We start from the raw sequence: 24127 nt of genomic DNA on the forward strand, positions 1-24127 counted from the left end.
GAAAATCTGAAATTACAAAGAATACGGTGAAATTCTACTTTAGCTACTTTTGGCTATCTTGGAAATTGGTTAGGTTAGGAAAATGAAACTTTCAGGCAAGGGTCTACAGGCTAAAGTATGTCCAGGGAAGGTATTTTGAAGTACCTACCTTCACTCCTTCTCCCTCTTAAGGCCCCTGAAATTTGCCTACATGACAAGTCTACCTATTGAAATTTTGACAAAACAACATTTTACCTTAATTTTCAGTTATCAGTTTCTTTTTCTCTGGTTTTGGTTCTGTAAATGCAATTCCTGTGATTTTAGTGGATTTTTAAGCCATATCAATGTTTTTTTTTTTCAAAGTTTGGGAAATGTATTTGTATACCTTTAAAACCTTATAAATTGGGATTGAGCAAAGTTGTGAAACGGAAAACGATTTTCTTGTACTTCATTTAAGCAGAAGATCTATTCTGCAAGGTGTCACTTTTATAACACACATATTTTTAAACGTCATCAAAGATCAGGACCGTCTAGAGGGAGAAGGAGTGGAATTAGGTACTTCGAAATGCCTTCCCGGGACATGCTTTAGCCTGTAGACCCATCCCTGAAAGTTTCATTTTCCTAACCTAGCCCCCTTCCAACATAGCCAAAAGTAGCTAAAGTAGAATTTTACCAAATTATTTCTTTTTCGTCTTGAAAAAAACTTGTTAACAGATTATATAAAGGCCTTCCACGTTGTGCAACAAGAGAAAACATTGCCTGTTTAAAATCCTCTTTCGATTCTTTACTTCCAGCTCTAGTGGAAACTTTTGCTCGAAATGAGACACTGTGGAAGATATCAAGAAGAAGATTTCCTCCATGATCACATGACATAAGGATAAACTCTTCAAGAACATCAATATTTCAATGTCTCAGACTTTATCAATGACTGAATAATTGTTTCTTTTTCATCTTGTAAAAAACATGTTAATAGATTGTATAAAGGCCTCCCACATTGTGCAACGAGAGAAAACATGGCCTGTTTAAAATCCTCTTTTGATTCTTTACTTCCACCTCTAGTGGACACTTTTGCTTGAGATGAGACACTGGGGAAGATATCAAGAAGAATATTTCCCCCATGATCACTCGCCATAAGCATAAACTCTTCAAGAACATCAATATTAATAAAATATTTTGGCAATAATGGATATTTAAAACTACCCTTGCTTCTTATTCTATCAACAATGACCTCTGCAAGGTCTGAATTTCTTGGCCAGTCAAACTGGAGAAGAATAAGAGAGATTCCTAGCACTGTATCTGAGCAGCTGGTTAAACCTATATCACAATAAGTAGATAATATCATATGCACAACAAATCTCAAAATTTCTGTTGAAGTTGTGTTCATAAAAGTCAAAACACGCTGGGAGTAGCCATCAGTGGTCATACTAAGTTCAAAGTAATCTAAAGGTATTTGATCAGTTGATGGAAGAAGAAGAATAAGCTGCAGCACATTGGTTATAGCTTCAACTTTTTTCCCTGATATGTAAAGAACACTGGCAAGCTTCAAATTTAGGCACATCTTATTATTTCCTGTTGCTACAGCAAGAAGATGATTCAGGCTTACTGCTGCTTCATCGTATAACGATCGATATAATAAGACATCTACCATAAATGTCTGAAACCAGGGCCATGAAGTAATTCGCAGGCTTTCATATAGCCCTGCAAACTGGTGGCGCAGCTCATCAAAGTTGTGCAATAGCTCCCAACAACTTATCGCTGCAGCAAAATTTTCAGTAACTCGCCTACTGAGGTTTTTCAATTTAGGTGTAGTTAGCAATATTGGATTACCTGGACTTTCCCTCTTTGATGCTGAATTTAAATCCGGAACTACAAAAAGATTGTGAACTAGCAGCACTTGTGGCATTTCAGACCACAGATCTCTTTTCTTTGTTGGTCCAACTAAATCAAGGTACTCAAATAATGATTTGAATAACGTAAAAACTGTATAATAATACAGTTCAACAAACCTATTTTCTTTCTTGTCAGTAGTTGCGACAGTTCCAGGATTACATACTGACCAAAGTATCTGACACAACTGTGCTTTATTTTCAATGTTAAAAGCTTCTGTACCAAGCTTCCAGCCAACTTTGCCACTAACTAATGATAATAACGACGTCAATTTTTGCATAGGATTCTCTAATTTTGATTCTGTTTCGGCAAGGTCTTTTATTACTAAGTCATTTTTTGCTAGATAAGATACATAAAATTCGATCGCTTTTTGAAGAAGTGTTAAAAGCAGAGTTTGTGGTATCTCTGCACCTTTCACTTTAAGTATTAAAGGAAGCAAGTCGTGGATTAGTATCTTCCTATAGGCGTTACAGGGAGATACATGTGCATTCAATTCAGACTTAGTTAGTCGTTCTACAGCTTTTTGCCACAACCCACTAACCGTTTGAGGGAATTTTTCAAAAAGAGTTATTGTTAGTTTACCCTGAGTGACTGGGTTTTCAATTGTTTGAATAAGTTGTAGTAAAACTTGCTGCTGAACATCGGCATGCAAGTGCGAAATTAATTCAGCATGAAATTTGGAAGTCGAGGTATTCAAATGGTTATCAAGATCACAGAAAACAATTCTCGCTTCATTCCAGAATTGTGGCTCGTTTGGAAATTCCATATATATTCTTGAAAAAATTTTCGCACTTTCTTTGGCATTCTTTGATGTTTTCTCGGCCCAGTATGCCTCGTGTAAAAGGGAAAAATTCCTAGGGATGAGAGATTTGGCTGTTAAAGCCCATGCTCGAGCCTCTGCATCGTTTACTGACAGTCCAGGTTTCGACTTTTCAATTAGGTAATGCTCGTCATCTTCTGCTTTCAACATTCTCCTAAGAAAGAGAAAAATTTAAAAAGATATAAAACGTAACATTGTATGTGATAGGTAACATGAGAAGACAACGTTTAGACTTAAAGTCATTTTAGGACCGATCATATTCTAGGAAATCAATTTTTAAAAAGATATGTGTGTTACACTGGTGTCCAGCTGATTCCTCTCTCCCCTGAAAAATATCCCCCCCCCCCACAAAATTCCCGCACATGTCACATTAAGCAGCCAAAGGGAAAGTAAGACAAATAAAAAGAATAAAGAAAAGAAGGAATTTTGGATAATTCCATGAATATTCCAAAATAAATGTAGAATGTATGGTTCAGAAAATCCTGTTGTATTTATTTTTATGTTCTTATTTCTCTCAATTTCCTTCCAACAATTTTTCTCTTTTTTCTTTTGACGTACACCAAGTGCAGGTGTTCTCGATTACAAGATTTGAACTGGTAGCATTTACTACAGATGTCAGTGCCAGACCAAGTCCATGGGAAGCAATTAAGCGTACTTCTTAGTCCCAGTCTGTATCTTTGAGTACTTCCATCACAAGGCAGCCCTTCCACAATTGCCACTAATTTCATATTTACCAATTAGTTTCTCTAAGCTTTATCTTATTCTGCTATGATAACTCAACCCCCACAAAGCACAAAAAATAATTAAAATTAATACAAATATAAAATAAATACTGTAAGATATTATACTTATATTTTGGAATATAGGTAGAATACTTCAAAACCCTTTCTTCTCTTCAATCTTTTTATTTGCCATACTTTCCTTTGGCTTCTCAATTTTACACGTGTGTGTGTGTGGGAGAGGGGATTTTCTGAGGAGATATTATCTGTGGAGGGAAATTGTCCACAGGGGGAGGAACTGTCTACTGTGGATGAATTTTTGGGGAGCGGGAAGACTTTCAAGGAATCAACTTATAACCGTTATGTTATCTCTTATCAAAAGATACGTGCATTATATCACCTTGTATATGAAGATGTAGTTTTGTCAAAACTGTTTTTTGTTTAATAATATAAAGAAAGAAAAACGAGCAAAAATGGGGTTTTTATAGGCCAAATGACGATACTGAAAAAACAAAGCGAATATTTCGAGAGGACAAACGCCTCTCTTCTTCAGCGCGAAACGAAACGATATAACAATAAAAGCCAAAAATGAAAAGAGTTAAAACCAACTACCTAACAACCATAAAAGCGAGTTATTCGCCAATATCCGCGATTTGCACAAAATCCAAAAAAATATGAACTGCCATCGACGGATACTAGCGAGCAACTGACAAATGAAAGGAATCAATTCATTCACTCGAAAAAACAAAACGAACCAGTAATTAAATAAGTTGGAAAACTATGTCATTTGATTTCGGATTTTAAACCCCATTTTTGCTCGTTTTTCTTTCTTTATGTGATGTCAGGCCAATGTGGTTTAAGAAATTATCTTTGTTTAATAATATTTTTTGCTGAATACTGAAAACTCTAGATATAGCAAATTACTTTTAAATGATCCCTTAAACATCTATGTAGGATGTTTCAGTGCTTCACAAGCGGCGACAAAAAAGGAAAATAAAACATGGAGACACATTCCTCTTTCTCATGGGTAATTTTCTCTTTCGCACGGTAATTCTGCTTAATAGGGTTTTCGGCAATGGTGATTTTAATGGTGTAATTTTCATTTCTATCTGATACAATTTTCTTGGACTTTTTGACATTCCCATAAATTCATTTTTCACAATAAATATTTACCACTAAGATTAATAAACATAACAGTTTCCATTCCTCGATCAGCTTCAAATGGCGATTCTTTCTCACTTGACAGTTATTTTTTTAGATACTGTCGACTCTTGATACCTCAAAGTCGAAGATAAAAACCATACAACCTCGAAACAATTTTGCGGTTATATTTTACCTCTGCAAGTCAAAGTGACCCGAAAATTACCTCTAACTCGAAATTCAGTAGATAAGTCGTCATTTAATATTCACTTTTCCTCCACAAGTCACAGTTTACCTCTGTGTCTCGAGGTTTTTCCAATGGATCTATGTTAGTCAAAACCTTGGTATGCAGGTTGCAACGTGTAAACTTGCATATATATATTAATCTTCTTTAACATTTTTGTATCAGATTCTGTTAAGGTTAAGGTGTCTATTTCCTAGCAAACTAAATTTATTATTGACATTTGAAGTTCAAGTCTTGACATTTGAAAGTAAAGTCTTGATATGTCAAGTCTATAATACACTAATAAAGTTATTCTTAATTTTGTAGTGGCTTGTAGGAAGTAGATTCTGCGATTTTGTACCTTTGTAACTAAAGTTTTCATTTGGCTTCTGTCTATAACTAGTTACCATTATAAGTCAAGTTTTATGAAGAATGACCTCTATAGCTCGAACTATACGTAAGTCGAACTACACGTAACCCGAAAAAAAAATAATAGTCCCGCAATTTCGAGATGGCGAGAGTCAAGTGTACGTCTTTAAATCTTCGGTTACTATGGACTAGAGCTTGTTCTTTATTAAAGTTGCATCTGGCGCTGTAACCAAGATAGTTTTTAAATATTTATTAGAAACTAGATGACTTTGTTGTTCCCTTTAATTAATTATACATATACAATATTCTAACTATCACACACATATTCAATACAGCTTTCAAGCTGTATTTTCCAAGGATATATACCCTTGATATTACCACAAAATAGCGCTCAAAATATTTTTAATACTTGAGAATCCACAATTATCGTAGAATTGGCCACACGGCGACTCAGCGTAAAAGTGGAAAAAAACAAAAAAAATGAAGTCAACAAGGCAATATGATCAGAATGGTTGAACATTATATCAGAAAATGCTAGGTTTTATGGAATTTAAATAGTAATCTGGGTGCCAAAATCGCCATGGTAGAACAACTTTACCTAGCTGAAGAAATCATACGTAAACGGGAACACTTTCTTATCAATGTGCTCCACTGTTTATCGGCTAAAAAGTCCAAAAAACGGGGGCGCCCCTTCGATGGACTAGCTAAAATGATAAGTAGATATATTTAACTTTGAACTGATTGCAAATTCTGACCATCTCCTTGCAATTAAAGTGAGTGATACTGTCATTGTTAATATATACCTGGAGATATACTATAGAGACTGAAAGTGTTGAAACCAGGTTTGTTCTAGCATGCAGAGTTAAGAAATTCTGTATGTAAATTTAGAGCCTTGCACCTTGATTGAGTTTTGCTGGGGGCTTTAACTGTGACATGACAAAAAGGGACAGTCAATATGCAGCTCTGCTTCTCAGCCTTATTCCAAATGAAAGTACTCTTGTACCTAAGTCTGCTTATTTTAAAAATATAAGACCCATGGGATCACTGCCTAACCTTGAGCAAGTTCTTGTTTACAGTAGTACTGTGAGAGGTGCAGCAAGCATAAACTTGCTTAGTGATTTTGCCATTGTCTTTTAGTTCTTAAACTTGCATGGGTAATTCAAGAATACGACTAGCATACTATAGTAGAATGGAATAAAGTTGATATACCCTTTTACCAGCAGTTCGTTGATAATTGTCACACGAAGATAAAAATCAAACTGGAGCTGCTCCAGAAGTCAGTTCCTTTTCAACTGATGGAACTGACCATCAGTTTGTATACAGTATTATTTAACATGTATTATTGAAAAATGATGTTCTGATAAATTTACTAATTTATGACAGAAATATAACCTAGAACTCAAAGTTCTATTAAAACTCGATGTGTCCTTTTTATGCTCTTTCCAAATATAAATATAAACAAAAGCATGCTGGTATGATCAAGAACTTTGAATACATCATAGGCAGCGCGCTAGTGCTGCCTAAGTAAAGAACGATGTGGACACAATGTGTGTGTTTTTTTTCTCCATACCCGGGCACTTTGTATCAAAGGAGTTGTTGTAGAAATTTCAAAAAGGGCTCATTCGATTGGAAATTGGAGTGGCTAGTGCCCTTTTTAATAGTCAAAAGTGATTGGAGGGCAACTAGCTTCCCCACGCCCATCATCCCTCCAAACACATCCAATCAAAATTTTGAGATAGCCATTTTGTTCAGCATAATTGATTTCCAAATAGAAATTATGTTTTTGAGGAGGACACTCCCCCACAACCCTCAGGGCAAGGGTTTAAAGTTATGCCCTGGCGGCATATAAGGTTTTTTATAGAAGGCGCTGTCGAAGAAACTTCAAAACAGGCTCATTCGATTGGAAATTCAAAGGACTAGTGCCCTTTTAATAGACAAAAGTGATTGAAGGGCAACTAGCACCCCCCCCCCAACGTCCATCATTTCCCCAAACACATCCAATCAAAATTTTGAGATAGCCATTTTGTTCGACGTAGTTGATTTCCAGAAAAAAATATGTTTTCGAGGAGGACACTCCCCCAGAGCCCTCAGGGCAAGGGTTTTAAGTCATGCCCTGGGGGCATATAAGGTTTTTAAAGAATGCGTTATCATAGAAACGTTCAAAAAAAGCTCATTCGATTGGAAATTCAAAGAGCTAGTGCCCTTTTTAATAGTCGAAAGTGATTGGAGGGCAACTAGCCCCCCCCCACGCCCATCATTCCCCCAAACACATCCAATAAAAATTTTGAGATAACCAGTTTGTTCAGGGCAGTTGTTTTCTAGATAGAAAATATATTTTTGAGGAGGACACTCCCCCACAACCCTCAGGGCAAGGGTTATAAGTTATGCCCTGGGGGCATATAAGGTTTTTTATTGAAATCTTAGTCGTAGAAACTTGAAAAAGGGCTAATTCGATTTGAAATTCAAAGGGCTAGTACCCTTTTTAATAGTCGAAAATGATTTGAGGGCAACTAACCCCCCTCTCACGCCACCTTTTCCCCAAACACATCCAATCAAAATTTTGAGCTAGACATTTTGTTCTACGCAGTTTAAAATTCTGGACATTGTACCTTTGAGCAGGACACTCCCCCCACAGTCTTTAGGGCAAGGGTTATAAGTTATACCCTGGGAGCATATAAGTTTTTATTGAAATCTTTGTTGTAGTAACTTGAAAAAGGGCTCATTCAATTGGAAATTCAAAGGTCTAGTGCCCTTTTTAATAGTCCAAAGTGATTTGAGGGCAAATAACCCGCCTCTAAGGCCCACCTTTCCCCCAAACACATCCAATCAACATTTTGAGATAGCCATTTTGTTCAGCACTGTTGATTTCCAGATAGAAATTATGTTTTTGAGGAGGACACTCCCCCACACCCCTCAGGGCAAGGGTTGTAAGTTATGCCCTGGGGTACATAAGGTTTTTATAGAAGGTGTTGTCGTAGAAACTTCAAAAAGGGCTCATTCGATTGGAAATTGAAATGGCTAGTGCACTTTTAATAGTCGAAAGTGATTGGAAGGCAACTAACACCCCTTCCACGCCTACCATTTTCCCAAACATCCAATCAAAATTTTGAGATAGTCATTTTGTTCCACGTAGTTTAAAGTTCAGAAAATTATACCTTTGAGCAGAACACTCCTCCCACTGTCTTCAGGGCAAGGGTTATAAGTTATGCCCTGGGGGCATATAAGTTTCTCATTGAAATCTTTGTCGTAGAAACTTGAAAAAGGGCTCATTCGATTGGAAATTCAAAGGGCTAGTGCCCTTTCTAATAGTTGAAAGTGATTTGAAGGCAACTAATCCCCTTCTCTCGCCCACCTTTTCCCCAAACACATCCAATCTGACTTTTTAGATAGCCATTTTGTTCAACGTAGTTTAAAGTTTTGGAAATCAGGTCTTTAAGGATGACAACCCCCCCCCCCACAACCCTCAGGGCAAGGGTTGTAAGTTATGCCCTGGGAGCATGTAAGGTTTACATAGAAAGCGATGCTGTAAAAACATGAAAAAGGGCTCTTTCAATTGAAAATTGAAAGGGCTAGTGCCCTTTTAATAGTCAAAAGTGATTGAAGGGTAACTAACCCCCCTCTCACGCCCACCTTTTCCCCAAACACATCCAATCAAAATTTTTAGATAGCCATTTTATTCAATGTAGTTGAAAGTTTTGGAAATTAGGTCTTTAAGGATGACAAACCCCCCACCCCCAAATCCCTCAGGGAAAGGGTTGTAAGTTATGCCCTGGGAGCATGTAAGGTTTACATAGAAAGCGATGCTGTAAAAACATGAAAAAGGGCTCATTCAATTGAAAATTGAAAGGGCTAGTGCCCTTTTAATAGTTGAAAGTGATTGAAGGGTAACTAACCCCCCTCTCACGCCCAACATTTCCCCAAACACATTCAATCAAAATTTTGAGGTATCCATTTTGTTACACGTAGTCGAAAGTTTTGGAAATTAGGTCTTTTAGGATGATAACCCCCTCAGGGCCCTCAGTGCAAGGGTTGTAAGTTATGAACTGGGGGAATATAAGGTTTATATAGAAAGTTGTTGTAAAAATTTCAAAAACGGCTCATTTGTTTGGAAATTGAAATTTCCCTTTTTAATAGTCGAAAATGAGTGGAGAGTAATTAACCCCCCTCTCTCGTCCACCTTTTCTCCAAACACATCCAATCAAAATTTTTAGATAGCCATTTTGTCCAACGTAGTTGAAAGTTTTTAAAATTGGGTTTTTAAGGATGACAACCCCTCCCCCCACAGCCCTCAGGGCAAGGGTTGTAAGTTATGCCCCGGGGCATATAAAGTTTTAAATGAAAGGCCACTAACCCCCCCCTTGCACCCATCACTTCCCCAAACACATCCAATCTAAATTATGAGATAGCCATTTTGTTCAGCATAAATGATTTCCAGAGAGAAAATATGTTTTTGAGGAGGACACTCTCCAAAAACCCTTAGGGCAAGGGTTTTAAGTTACGCCCTGGGGGCGAATAAGGTTTTTATAGAAGGTGCTGTCGTAGAAACTTCAAAACAGGCTCATTCGATTGGAAATTCAAAGGGCTAGTGCCCTTTTTAATAGTCGAAAAAGATTGAAGGGCACCTAGCCCCTTCCCCCCCCACGCCCTAGTTTCCCCAAACACATCCAATCAAAATTTTGATATAGCCATTTTGTTCAGCGTAGACTAGTTGATTTCCAGATAGAAAATGTGTTTTTGAGGAGGACACTCCCCCACAACCCTCAGGGCAAGGGTTTTAAGTTATGCCCTGGGGGCATATAAGGTTTTTATAGAAGGCGTTTTTGTAGAAACTCCAAAAAAGGCTCATTCGATTGTAAATTCAAAGGGCTCGTGCCCTTTTTAATAGTCGAAAGTGATTGGAGGGCAACTAGCACCCCCCCCCCCGCCCATCATTCCCCCAAACACATCCAATCAAAATTTTGAGATAGCCATTTTATTCAGTATAGTTGATTTCCAGATAGAAAATATGTTTTTGAGGAGAACACTGCCAAAATCCTCAGGGCAAGGGTTTTAAGTTATGACCTGGGGGCATATAAGGTTTTTATAGAAAGTGTTGTTGTAGAAACTTCAAAAAAAGCTCATTCAATAGGAAATTCAAAGGGCCAGTGCGCTTTTTAATAGTCGAAAGTAATTGGAGGGCAACTAGCCCCCCCACACCCATCATTCCCCCAAACACATCCAATAAAAATTTTGAGATATTCATTTTGATAAGCGTAGTTGATTTCCTGATAGAAAATATGTTTTTGAGGAGGATACTCCCCCAAAGCCCTCAGGGCAAGGGTTTTAAGTTATGAACTGGGGGCATATAAGGTTTTTATAGAAGGCGTTGTTGCAGAAACTTCAAAAAAGGCTCATTTGATTGTAAATTCAAAGGACTAGTGCCCTTTTTAATAGTCAAAAGTGATTAGAGGGCAACTAGCCCCCCCCCCAACGTCCATCATTTCACCAAACACATCCAATCAAAATTTTGAGATAGCCATTTTGTTCAACATAGTTGATTTCCAGATAGAAAATATGCTTTCGAGGAGGACATTCCCCCAGAGCCCTCAGGGCAAGGGTTTTAAGTCATGCCCTGGGGGCATATAAGGTTTTTAAAGAAGGCGTTATCGTAGATACGTTCAAAAAAAAGCTCATTCGATTGGAAATTCAAAGAGCTAGTGCCCTTTTTAATAGTCGAAAGTGATTGGAGGGCATTTAACCCCCCCCCACGCCCATCATTCCCCCAAACACACCCAATAAAAATTTTGAGACAGACATTTTGTTCAGCAAAGTTGATTTTCAGATAGAAAATATATATTGAGGAGGACACTCCCCCACAACCCTCAGGGCAAGGATTATAACTTATGCCCTGGGGGCATATAAGGTTTTTTATTGAAATCTTAGTCGTAGAAACTTGAAAAAGGGCTAATTCGATTTGAAATTCAAAGGGCTAGTACCCTTTTTAATAGTCGAAAGTTATTTGAGGGTAACTAACCCCCCTCTCACGCTCACCTTTTCCCCAAACACATCCAATCAAAATTTTTAGATAGCCATTTTTCTGAAACTAGGTCTTTAAGAAGGATGACAACCCCTCCCCCCACAGCCCAAAGTGGAAGGGTTGTAAGTTATGCCCTGGAGGCATATAAAGTTTTTACTGAAAGGCCACTAGCACCCCCCACGCCCATCATTCCCCCAAACACGTCCAATAAAAATTTTGAGATAGCCCTTTTTTTAAGCATAGTTGATTTCCAGATAGAAAATATGTTTTTGAGGAGGATACTCCCCCACAGCCCTCAGGGCAAGAATTTTAAGTTATGCCCTGGGGGCATATAAGGTTTTTATAGAAGGCGTTGTTGTAGAAACTTCAAAAGGGGCTCATTTGACTGGAAATTCAAAGGGCTAGTGCCCTTTTTAATAGTCGAAAGTGATTGGAGGGCAACTAGCCCCCCCCCCCCCCACACCCATCACTTCCCCAACACATCCAATCTAAATTATGAGATAGCCATTTTGTTCAGCATAAATGATTTCCAGAGAGAAAATATGTTTTTGAGGATGACACTCCCCCACAACCCTCAGGGCAAGGGTTTTAAGTTATGCCCTGGGGGCATATAAGGTTTTTATAGAAGACGTAGTCATAGAAGCTTCAAAACTGGCTCATTCGGTTGGAAATTCAAAGGTCTAGTGCCCTTTTTAATGGTTTAAAGTGATTGAAGGGAACCTAGCCCCCCCCACGCCCATCATTCCCTCAAACACATCCAATAAAAATTTTGAGATAGCAATTTTGTTCAGTGTAGGCTAGTTGATTTCCAGATAGAAAATGTGTTTTTGAGGGGGACACTCCCCCACAACCCTCAGGGCAAGGGTTTTAAGTTATGCCCTGGGGGCATATAAGGTTTTTATAGAAGGCGTTGTTGTAAAAACCCAAAAAGGCTCATTCGATTGGAAATTCAAAGGGCTAGTGCCCTTTTTAATAGTTGAAAGGGATTTGAGGGCAACTAGCCCCGCCCCCGACGCCCATCATTCCCCCAAACACATCCAATCAAAATTTTGAGATAGCCATTTTGTTCAGCGTAGTTGATTTCCAAATAGAAAATATGTTTTTGAGGAGAACAGTCCCCCACAATCCTCAGGGCAAGGATTTTAAGTTATGCCCTGGGGGCATATAAGGTTTTTTATAGAAAGTGTTGTTGTAGAAACTTCAAAAAGAGCTCATTGTAGTTAGAAGATAATCAGGAGCAAGAATTACAAGCAACAGTAGGAATCAGAACATGTCAAAAATGAAAGTGAAGAACAAAGAATTGTACGGTTAGCAGACATGCTTAAGCATGTATCAGAAAAAGTAAAAAATGACAGTGAATGACAAAGAACTGTGCAGTTAGATGTAAGCAAGGATCAGAACAAGTCAAAAAGGAATGTGCAGACAAATAAAAATATTATGTTATAAGAACGACACCATCACAATCTTTGATGCCAACAAACTGTGGTGTATATATATATATATGCATATACATGCATATATACCCTTTTAAGTTCTGAACTCTCGTCAGTACCTCCCCATGACTACCTCGTCCTTCTAGAAGATATGAATGCTAGCATTTCAAATGAGTCTGGCCTGTGAGATTTTGCTGTCAGATCCATAACAATAGATAGCCTAAACAACAACAGAGAGAGAATGCTGAACTGCTGTCTCGCCCACAATCTTACCATTGCAAACAGATGGTTTCAGAGACCCAATATAGCCAAGTACACCTGGTATAGCAATGATGGATCAACAAAGAAGATGCTTGACTACATCATCATCCGCCAGCAATGGCTGTCTTCTGTGCAGAATTGTTGCACCTACCGAGGTGCCGAACTTGGGAACACCGACCATCATCTTGTTGCAGCCAAAATCCAGCTTTGCCTGAAAGCAACAAAAGCCAGCCAGAAACCTCGGAAAATTGATACCTACCATATCCAGCAAGACCCCACTTTGGCTAAGCAGTATCAGGTTGAAATATTCAACAGATTTGAGGTTCTTACGCAATGCGATGATAGTGAAGGTGTGTGGATGGTCTTCAAAGAGAATGCTCTTGCAGCTGCAACTAGGGTTGCTGGAATGAAACAGTGTAAGAAAAAAGACTGGATCAGCAACAAGTCCCTCGCCATTATTGATTGCAGACGGGAAGCCCGCCTTCATGGGGACATGACAGCGTATAGGCAATTAAATAAGGAGCGTAACATCATGCTGCACAAAGACCGTAAAACCTTTATTGACAAAAAAGCACGCGAGCTCCAAGAGGCCACCAAAAAAAGGACATCGGAGCCACATAGAAGATCCTCCATGAGCTCTCAGGTCAATACACTCAAACTACATCGTATCTCCGTAACGCCAGTGGCAAAAATATTTACGACAAATCACAGTGCCTTCGCCAGTGGGAGCAACACTTCAAGAAGCTACTGAACTCAGACCCACCAGACCAAATTGACAATGAGATTACTGCTGCAGCTGAGAATGCTACACCTGCCCCCAATGGCACTGAATTTACAGCAGAAGATATTAAAGCAGCAGCACAAAAGCTGAAGAACAACAAACTGCCTGGAATATGTGGACTGACATCAGAACTCCTTTAAAATGGCAATTCATCCATGACCCTCTGGCTACAAACGCTGTTTAATACTGTGTGGCGCTCTGAAATAATACCATCAGACTGGAAGACTGGTTTACTTGTGCCAGTCTACAAGAGGAAAGGAAGTAAAGCAGAATGTAATAACCATTGTGGAATAACTCTGCTCTTGGTACCCGGCAAACTCTTCACCACACTGCTCCTCAAGCAGGCAACAAAGTACCTCCATCCCCTTTGTCGCCATCAGCAAGCTGGATTCATGCTGGGTAGGTCCACTACTGAGCAAATCCATACAATTAGACAACTGATAGAGAAAACTCTAGATTATAAAAGGAAAGCATACATTGCCTTCGTCGATTTTCGATCTGCTTTTGACACTGTCGACAGACAGTCACTGTGGTTGATCCTTCAATCTGCTGGTGTACCTAAGGAAATTGTCAATCTGTTCAAAGAACTACACAATAAGACTGAAAGTGCTGTTCTTGTAAATGGCCAGCTATCATCACATTTTCAAATTAGAAATGGTGTTTGGCAAGGCTGCGCTGCTCCTCCCAAACTCTTCAACTGTGTCATGGACCATGTTCTCAACAAAACACTGCTGGCGCATCTGTTTGGCATCAATTTTGCTGGAAGAATTCTGGTAGATGCCGACTTTGCTGACAATGTTGCATTGGTATGCAAAAATCTCACTGACATCAAAACTGCACTGGAAACGCTTGCATCTGTTGCAGGAAAACTTGGTTTAAATGTAAATTAAACCAAGACCAACATATTACCTGTGGACAAGACACCATGCAGCCCCCTGACAACTATAGAAGTATTTGGCCAAGATGTTGAGATAGTCAAGCAGTTCACCTACCTTGGTTCAATTGTATGCTCAAACGGAAATCTAGATGCAGAGATATCAGCAAGGGTGGCAAAGGCAAACGCCGTTTTTGGCTGCTTACTGAGAACAATATTTCACAAACCCCAGATCAGCCATATCATGAAAGCTCGCATCTACTCTGCCTCAGTAGCAAGTGTCGTGTTGTACTCGTCAGAGACTTGGCCTTTAATGCAGTTGCAGATCATGAAGGTAGATGCTGTCCAGACAAAACACCTCTGCAAAATTGAACACGTTAGGTGGCTCAACAGGGTACAGAACATGGATATCCTCTTGTGCTTTAAATTACCACCCCTGTCCAAACAGCTTGAGTCCCGCTTGCTGTGTTGGTACGGCCATCTACTTCACCTACCCACTGAAACACTTGCCTGAGTTATATTTGACTTCAATCCAACTGCAAACGGCTGGAAACACCCCAAAGGTAGACCACATATGAGATGAGCGGATATCATCCACAATTGACTCACGACATGGGGCATTGACCCGAGTGACGCTTCTACCCTCTGGAGACAACTGATAGCACTCACGTCTGGTTCCCTCTATGCTGCCGAGCAAGAGCTTTAAGTCAAAGTTAAGTCAAATAAGTCATATACATGTATATATATATATATATATATATATATATATATATATATATATATATATATATATAAATTGGTTTCTTCCCTTAATTTCTTCAATAATTACATCCTTGAGGCTCAAGACCAATGCCCCTGCTCTTTAATTTTGGCATCTACTAATCTGTCGTTTGTGTGCTATGCAGATGATATTCTCAATCTCAGTCATACACTACTGCAAATCAGTGAAATTTTTGCTATCTTTCAAGATGAATACCTCAAGGTTGGGCTTCAGTTCAATTTGGCAAAGTCTGAAATAATTCTTTTCAACTGGAAGAGTCCTACTCCCCCTTCAATAGCACTTGGGAGCTCAACAGTTCAGCCTGCTGATCATATAGTATACTTAGGCCTCCCCATTGGGTCCTCTTTATGTCACACTAGATCTCTTCTCATTGAGCATCTTAACCATCAAATTTCAGCATCTTATACCTCTACTGTCACTTGCAAGTTCTTTTTCAATCATCATCTCTTAGCTAGCCTGTTCAATGCAGTAGCCCTCCCCTATATATTGTACATTGCCCCATTTTGGAAAATATTTACAAAATCTGAAAAGTCAAAAATCCATTTGGTGTTTTTCTGTTTTGTAAAATGTTTACTATGTCTACCACCTTGGCACAGAAATTCACCTACAGTTAAAATATACAAAATTGCAAACCCAGAAATAGCTATCTCTTGAGTTGGATTGGAAAACATAATAGAAAAGTAACTGGTCATGAGCTAGGTCCACTTCTAATGCAATAACTTTGTCTGTTGTTGTTTTTTTCTTATTTTTTTTTATATACATAATTATGTATGAATATGTTGATGTTGTATGTGGATTGACTAGGTACAGGGCCTGATATATATATATATATATATATATATATATATATATATATATATATATATATATATATATATATATACAGGCCAGTCATGAGTGAACATGAGATTTCTTTACTTCAAGAGGATTTTGTTGCTCTTGGCCAGTGGTGTACTGCAAACTCTATGTTCATTAATGAAACCAAGTGCAATGCTGTGCACTATTTGCGTAGACTCCCTCAACATTACCATTACTTTGTTGTTGGTAAATTAATTTCAAGTGTGGAGTATGTTTGTGACCTTGGGATTTGTTTTGATTCAAGTCTCAAATTTAATAAACATGTATCAGATATCACCCATAAGGCTAATTACCAATTATTACGTCTAAGGCGTACTTTTTCTAAGTTTAATCTTCATTCACTGATTACACTTTATGTATCCACTGTACGTCCAGTACTTGAGTATTGCTCATCAGTATGGTATCCCCTTAATAAGAGAGATAGAGAGAGGGTTGAGAGAGTGCAACATAGGGCCACCAAACTCATACCATACCTGAGTCATCTACCTTACCACCAGAGAATGCAAAGACTACAGTTGCCTTCTCTCCAGTTCAGACGTGATAGAGCCAACGTAATAAATACATTTCGCATTGTTAGGAATATTGATAATATCACCCCAACTCACTTTTTCACTTTTACAGAATACAGTAGTACCCATCAACACCAACACAAAATTTACCCACCATGTTCAAAGAAAATATTAGGCCAAAACTCTTTGACTAGCCAAGTGTGGAAGACTTGGAATTCACTTCCATCAGAAATAGTTGCAAGTACCACAGTCCATTCTTTCAAAGGTAGTTTAGCCTCTACAGATTTATATACTGGGTCCTATCACAATCGATTTTGAGATTATTTTTACTTTTGTATTACCTGATTTGTGACAGTGTGACAGTTATTTTGTAGGCTTACTTTTTCGTAGGTTTCAATTATTAACAGATATGTTTCAGTTAATTTGGTATGTTATTGTATGTTTCAGTAATATTGTTTTTCCAATGTTTTTCAGTTACTGTGTGTTTTTGTTATGTCATTGATATTGTTATAGACTTTTTTATAATTGTTTTGTGCGACAAGCTTGTTAAAGCTTACCGTATCTTGGTATTAATAAATAAATAAATATATATATATATATATATCCTTGATTTATTTATAATTGACATTCGTATTTGATCTTATTGGTTTTGTTGATATTTGTCTTGTACTATTGTTTTCTTTTCTTTTTTTTCTTATATTTTGCTCTGTCCTTTTCAAGTGTTAAGTCTGTAGGTCAATCCCTGAAAGTTTCATTTTTCCTAACCTAACCCCTTCCCAAGAAAGCACAAAAAGCAGCTAAACTAGAATTTTATTCTCTGATTAAGCTTGGGTATTAGGCTAGTCTGAACTGAATTTAGGAAAGCTTTTAATTTAGTTCCCTGCAATAGGCCTATATTAGGCCTAACTGATAACTTACATATGTATTTCCACCCAAACTCCCTTAGTTTATTTATGTTTTTTTTTGTCAGGCATCAGCTCTAAGTGGCTAAACATAAAATTAATTTTTCATAATTATTTGCCAGAGTTAGTGAAATCCTAGAAAGTAGTTTAATAGGTCAAATAACTCTGAATAGGGACAAATTACAATAATTTTTTACCAAATCATATTATTGACTTACAAATAATGTGAATATACCACTTGATGACTTTTTTTATGCTCTTTCCAAATATAATAATCATTTTTTTCAGAAATGAATTTTACTCCCACCCCTAAATACCAATTCAGGGTATGTATTTGCACATTAGGGGGGTAGGGGTAAAGTTTAAACTTACCTCCCATTTACATCAGAAATAAAATTTGCCCCCTCCCCTAATGTGCAAATATATACCCTGAACTGGTATATAGGGGTGGGGGTAAAATTCATTTCCAATAAAAATGATTATTATATTTGGAAAGAGCATTAAAATAGGCATCAAGAGCATTCATTTTATTCATAAGTCAGCAATATGACTTGGTAAAAATTTACTCAAATTAATAGGGAAAAACTAATCTCAATCAGACTAGGCTACTAAATCCTGTAAGATAAAACTTCTGTCCCCTAAGGTGGTAGTCTACTCCTACAGGTTACAATTACAAGGGATATCAGGTAGAATGCTCACATTTCAATCAAAACAGCCTAAGGAAAGACGCAGTCTCAGCCCTAGTGTGGAGGCCTTCAAGGGAGCTTAGACAAAGATTGGTCATCCAAACCATGGCTTTAAGAATAGGATGCAGCTGATGTGTTGGCTCAACATATTCACTAGCCAGCATTTACAGAATAATACCTTATTCACCGGATGATGAGATTTAAGGTAATAACAAGACAATTTCCCTTTGAAAAGAAAAAATCATACCAAATAGGCTACCTGTGCCCAGTCTCCTACCTTTTAAAGTTGTCAAGGCCTAGAGAAAGATTTTTGACCTCTATAAAACTTGAATATAAAGAATACTTGTTATACTTGATCACTAATATATCTAATAAGGTGGTTTTAGGCCCTTTTCCTAATAAGGCCCTTTTCCTTTTGCTTCACTCTGTGGGCTACAGAGCTACTGGCTTGATTGCCTCATATTTATTAGATAGGCCTATATTCAGATATCTTTCAGCAGATCTTTCGACTCTAGGAGTTCAAATATAAGATGATAGATGTCGATTTCTATACTCTGTGTGCAGGTATAGCTGGCTAGGCTCTTGGCTGATAGTGGGATTTTGTGGTGTTTGAAGTATTTTAACAGTTTACAAAGCAAGGTATGTTGTGCAGACGTCAGCATATTACATTCAAATAGGCAATGGTCAATTGTTTCATTATTCATAGGTATTACAGTGCCTGCAAAGAGGGGACAGGGGAATTGAGCCACTTGAATTAGAAATCTTATATGAGAATGCAAGGAAATTTAGTCCATTTGTTCCAGAACGAATTCTATGATAAATTTTAGAAAGATAGTTATTGGGAAAGGATAGGATTAATCTTATTCTTCGTCTTATCGAAATTTTCCCTAATGGGGAAATTTTCCCTAATGGGGTGGGAAGCCAAACAAAGATTGGTTAAAAAAATTCTTCTTTTTAAATTTTTGCTTTTATGATTACTGAGGTCTTCTAAAGATTTTAAATCATTCAATAAAATCATTAGTTTGAAGACAGATTCAGAGCTCTTCAGTTCTTTAAGTGGTTAGGTTTCAGTCATTTTAGTTATAAAGTACATGGCCGAATATTTGAAAAATTCTAAGCAAGGTTTTTTTTTATAAAATAGAGAACTCACCCCATGATGTTTTAAGTGCTGACGTGGCCTGTGCCAGATATATTTGTCTGGCATTCAAAGTGACGTGGCTCTAATTAGAGCCCAAGATTTAGTAGAGGATCGCACGTATATGAGCAGTTAGGCCTTCAGTTGGTATTTCATCTGCTCCTGAAGAGGGAAATAGGTTAGGTTGATGCAGGCTACCTTCTACTGGTGGACCCACTGTTTTATTATTATCTTATTGATGTGCTATTGGTAAATTTTTGGCAGTTCATATTATTCACTTATGAAAAAAGTGAACATACTAGCCTACTTGATGCCTTTTTTATGCTCTTTAGCCTATGAATAGAATCATCCTTTTTGTTGGAAATTAATTTTACCCCCACCCCTATTTGCACATTAGGAGGTTGGGGATAAAGTTTAAACTTACCTCTCATTTGCATCAGAAAGAAACTTTACCCCAACCCCCTAATGTGCAAATAGGCCTAGGCTATATGCCCTGAATTGGTATATATAGCCTAGGGGTGGGGGTAAAATTCATTTCCAACAAAAGTGATTGTTATATTTGGAAAGAGCATAAAAAAGGGCATCAAGTAGTATGTTTACTTTATTCACAAGTCAATAATATGAACTGCTGAAAATTTACCATGCTACCTATCACCATACCCTAGTTCATAATGGTAAATGTATAGCATTTCAGGTAAAATTCTACTTTAGCTACTTTTGACTATCTTGGAAAGGGGTTAGGTTAAGAAAATGAAACTTTCAGGGATGGGACTACAGGTTAAAGTATATCCTGGGAAGATATTTTGAAGTACCTACCTCTACTAATTCTCCCACTAGAGGGTTCTGACCTTTGATGACCTTTACAAATCTGTGAGTTATAGAATTGAAACTTTGCAAAATAGATCTTCTGCTTAACCAAAGTACAACAGAATTATTTTCAGCTTCACAACTTTGCTCAATCCCATTTATAAGGTTTTTAAGATATGCAAATACATTTCCTGAATTTTGGAAATAAACTATTTACATGTCTTAAAATTCTGCTCAAATAACTGAAATTGCATTTTCAGAGCTAAAGCCAGAGAAAAAGAAACTGATAACTGAAAATTAAGGTAAAATGTTGTTTTGTCAAAATTTCAATGGGTATAGACTTGTCATGTAGGCAAATTTCATGACCCTCTAGAGGGAGAAGGAGTAGAGGTAGGTACTTCAAAATACCTTCCCGGGAAATACTTTAGCCTGTAGACTCATCCCTGAAAGTCTCATTTTCCTAACCTAACCCCTTCCCAAGATAGCCAAAAGTAGCTAAAGTAGAATTTTACCGCATTTCTATTATTGACTTACAAATAAAGTAAACATACCAGTCAGTGCCTTTTTTATGCTCATTCTGAATTTAATAATCATTTTTGTCAGAAATGAATTTTACCCCCACCCCTATATATATCAATTCAGGGTATATATTTGCACATTAGGGGGGTAGGGGTAATTTTATTTCTCATGCAAATGAGGGGTAAGTTTAAATTTTACCCCCACCCCTCTAATGCACAAATATAGGCACATTTTTACCAAATCATATTATTGACTTACAAATAAATGAATATACCACTTGATGCCTTTTTTCATGTTCTTTCCAAATATAATATTCATTTTTGTTGGAAATGAATTTTACACCCACCCCTATGAATTGGTATATAGGGGTGGGGGTAAAATTCTTTTCTGACAAAAATGATTATTATATTTGGAAAGAGCATAAAAAGGCATCAAATGGTATATTCACTTTATTTGTAAGTCAATAATATGATTTGGTAAAAATTTACCCAATTTTATACCCTGAATTGGTATATATAGGGGTGGGGGTAAAATTCATTTCTGACAAAAATGATTATTATATTTATAATGAGCATAAAAAAAGTCATTGAGTGGTATGTTTACTTTATTTGTAAGTCAATGATATGAGCCAAAAATTTACCCTCATAATCCCTAGGCCCCAAGTTCCTGGCTTAAGCCAGGCCTGACTTAAAGGTTTGTCTAAATATATCTTAATAGGTTCCCACTTCTGATAATAGCCTAATAAGCTAAACAAATAGCCTACTACTAATAACATTAGATTTCCTTATTTTATGCTGTTTTCAAATATAGTGGAACCTTTTCTAATAAGGCACTCCCTTGCTGATGGTCCCAGATGTAGCTCTAATAATGGCCAGTCTTTCCATTAATTGAGTATCATGATATGTCATAGATCCTCTGTTCAAATGGATTTGTTAAGTCTCAATCTATTGAAATTTAGCCTTTCCTAAGAAAATTAAATGTATATAATTTAAAATGATTTAAAAAGTGAATAACAATGGAAAGAAGCATGCTAATCTGATGAATAGAAACATCCTACATATAATGAAATAGGCCTAAGCATTTCTAGTATCTTCTTTTTGTTTATTATATAGGGTAAGTTAGAAAAAAAAGCACCATTTCAACAGCTAAATCATAGGCAGTGCAACAGCACTGGCTAACCCAATGAAAAAAAACTATCTGATATCAACAATAAATCAGGATATACTAAATTGTTTAGCAATTATGTTGAATGAAAGTGAAGACACAAGGAAAATAGATTTTAAAACCATTTTAGAAGAATTTTCAGAATAAAATTTACAAATATGTAAATTCATGTGCTTGTCACACTGCCATCAAAATGGACAATTAATTTTAGAAATTTTAAAATGTTCTTAACAATTCCAGTAAGCAATGTTTCTGGAGAGAGATCATTTTCCAGGCTAAAACCAATAAAAAAAAAGGATTGGATATCAACAATAAATCAGGATAGACTAAATTGTTTTGCAATTATGTTGAATGAAAGTGAAGACAAAGGGAAAGTAGATTTTAAAACCATTTTAGAAGAATTTTCAGAGCAAAATTTACAAATATGTAAATTCAGGTGCTTATGTTTGGTGATGTAAACTTCAAAAGGTAATTTCAGCAGTTTTATAATATCTATGAGACACAAACCTAAACTAACATAATCACAAAATGAGTACAAAAAGGAACAAAAATGCAAGCTTAAACTGAACAAACTGGACCATCAAATGAGACAACATCAATAAAATGACCTGAGAAGTGTAAATGTATGGGTATTACTGAAACCAAGACCATCAAATGGGACAAGAAAAATCCAAGTAGCTGAGGCACAAGGCACTTAAACAAAACTAAAGACCAAAGAAATATGTAGTTAGAACATTAGCCAAACTGAGGATTAGAATAATTCAAAAACAAAATTGAAGAGCATAGGAATATTTAATTAAAAGATAAGTGACAGCAAGAACCACAACAATTAAAAACTAATGTGAAGAACAAACAAAAATGCAGCTACAGATCTGCAACAATGAGCATCAGAACAAATAACAATAAAAATTAAGAACAGAGAAGGTTTGAAGATATATGAGAATGAGAACAAAGAAATATGTAGTTAGAAGATAATCAGGAGCAAGAATTACAAGCAACAGTAGGAATCAGAACATGTCAAAAATGAAAGTGAAGAACAAAGAATTGCAGGGTTAGCAGATATGCTAAAGCATGTATCAGAAAAAGTAAAAAATGACAGTGAATGACAAAGAACTGTGCAGTTAGATGTAAGCAAGGATCAGAACAAGTCAAAAAGGAATGTGCAGACAAATAAAAATATTATGGTACAAGAACAACACCATCACAATCTTTGATGCCAATAAACTGTGGTGTATATATATATATATATATATATATATATATATATATATATATATATATATATATATATATATATATATATATATATATATATATATATGCAAATACATGCATATATACCCTTTTATATACCCTTTTAAGTTCTGAGCTCTTGTCAGTACCTCCCCATGACTACCTTGTCCTTGCAGGAGATATGAATGCTAGCATTTCAAATGAGTCTGGCCTGTGGGCTTTCACTGTTGGACCTGTAACAATAAATAGCCTAAACGACAACAAAGAGAGAATGTTGAACTGCTGTCTCGCCCACAATCTTACCATTACAAACAGATGGTTTCAGAGACCCAATATAGCCAAGTACACCTGGTATAGCAATGATGGATCAACAAAGAAGATGCTTGACTACATCATCATCCGCCAGCAATGGCTGTCTTCTGTGCACAATTGTTGCAGCTACCAAGGCGCCAAACTTGGGACAGGATTTATTGTCCCATATTTTATGGGACAGCACTGCCTAATTTGGCACAGAGTATTATTTATTTTTTTTTTTTTAGACCAGGGCACTTTGTATAGAAGGAGTTGTTGTAGAAACTTCAAAAAGGACTCATTCAATTGGAAATTGAAGGGGATAGTGCCCTTTTTAATAATTGAAAGTAATTGTAGGGCATCCAACCCCCCCTCCCTTCCCATGCCCATCATTTCCCCAAACACATCAAGTCAAAATTTGAGACAGCCATTTTGTTCAACATACTTGAAATTCTGGAATTTATATCTTTGAGGATGACCCCCCCCCACAGCCCTCAGGACAAGGGTTTTAAGTTATGCCCTGGTGACATATAACATTTTTATAGAAAGAGTGGTCTTATAAGCTTTGGAGGGGCCTTATTGGATTGTTAATCAGAAGTATTAGTGCCCTTTTTATAATTCAAAGTGATTGGGGGGTAGTATTCCCCCCCCCCACATATTATATTTTCCCAAAATTCATCCCAGATAAATTTTGAGATAGCCATTTTATTCAAAGTGGTCCAAAAATCATATAACAAGAC

General features: G+C 36.9%; 2 protein-coding genes across 6 annotated transcripts in view; one reads left to right on the forward strand and one right to left on the reverse strand.

Annotated features, from left to right (window-relative positions):
- Positions 1–591: 591 nt before the first annotated feature.
- On the reverse strand, positions 592–19422 carry IntS10 (integrator complex subunit 10). 3 transcript variants are annotated; one of them, XM_089105359.1, is made up of 2 exons: positions 19389–19422; positions 592–2840 (listed from the first exon to the last, which is right to left on the reverse strand). In XM_089105359.1, exons 1-2 carry the CDS (start codon positions 19391–19393, stop codon positions 875–877), a joined length of 1971 nt encoding a protein of 656 aa, XP_088961485.1. In that variant the 5' UTR covers positions 19394–19422; the 3' UTR covers positions 592–874. The 3 variants fall into 3 exon arrangements, with proteins under 3 accessions (XP_088961485.1, XP_088961488.1, XP_088961486.1); XM_089105362.1 differs by lacking the exon at positions 19389–19422 and adding an exon at positions 18591–18756; XM_089105360.1 differs by lacking the exon at positions 19389–19422 and adding an exon at positions 18516–18595.
- Positions 19232–24127, forward strand: part of wcd (U3 small nucleolar RNA-associated protein 18 homolog wicked) — an 81698-nt gene continuing 76802 nt past the window's right edge. The window contains exon 1 of one of the 3 annotated variants that reach the window (XM_089105365.1): positions 19232–19360. The gene's annotated coding sequence lies outside the window, so the exon portion shown is untranslated. Of the gene's footprint in view, positions 19361–19416; positions 19552–24127 lie in introns of those variants that run through there. The other 2 variants (XM_089105364.1, XM_089105366.1) reach the window with 2 other exon arrangements.

The sequence above is a fragment of the Artemia sp. Qi Xiang Cuo genome, chromosome 19 (assembly GCF_049724085.1).
Source record: "Artemia sp. Qi Xiang Cuo chromosome 19, ASM4972408v1, whole genome shotgun sequence".
Taxonomy (NCBI): domain Eukaryota; kingdom Metazoa; phylum Arthropoda; class Branchiopoda; order Anostraca; family Artemiidae; genus Artemia; species Artemia sp. Qi Xiang Cuo.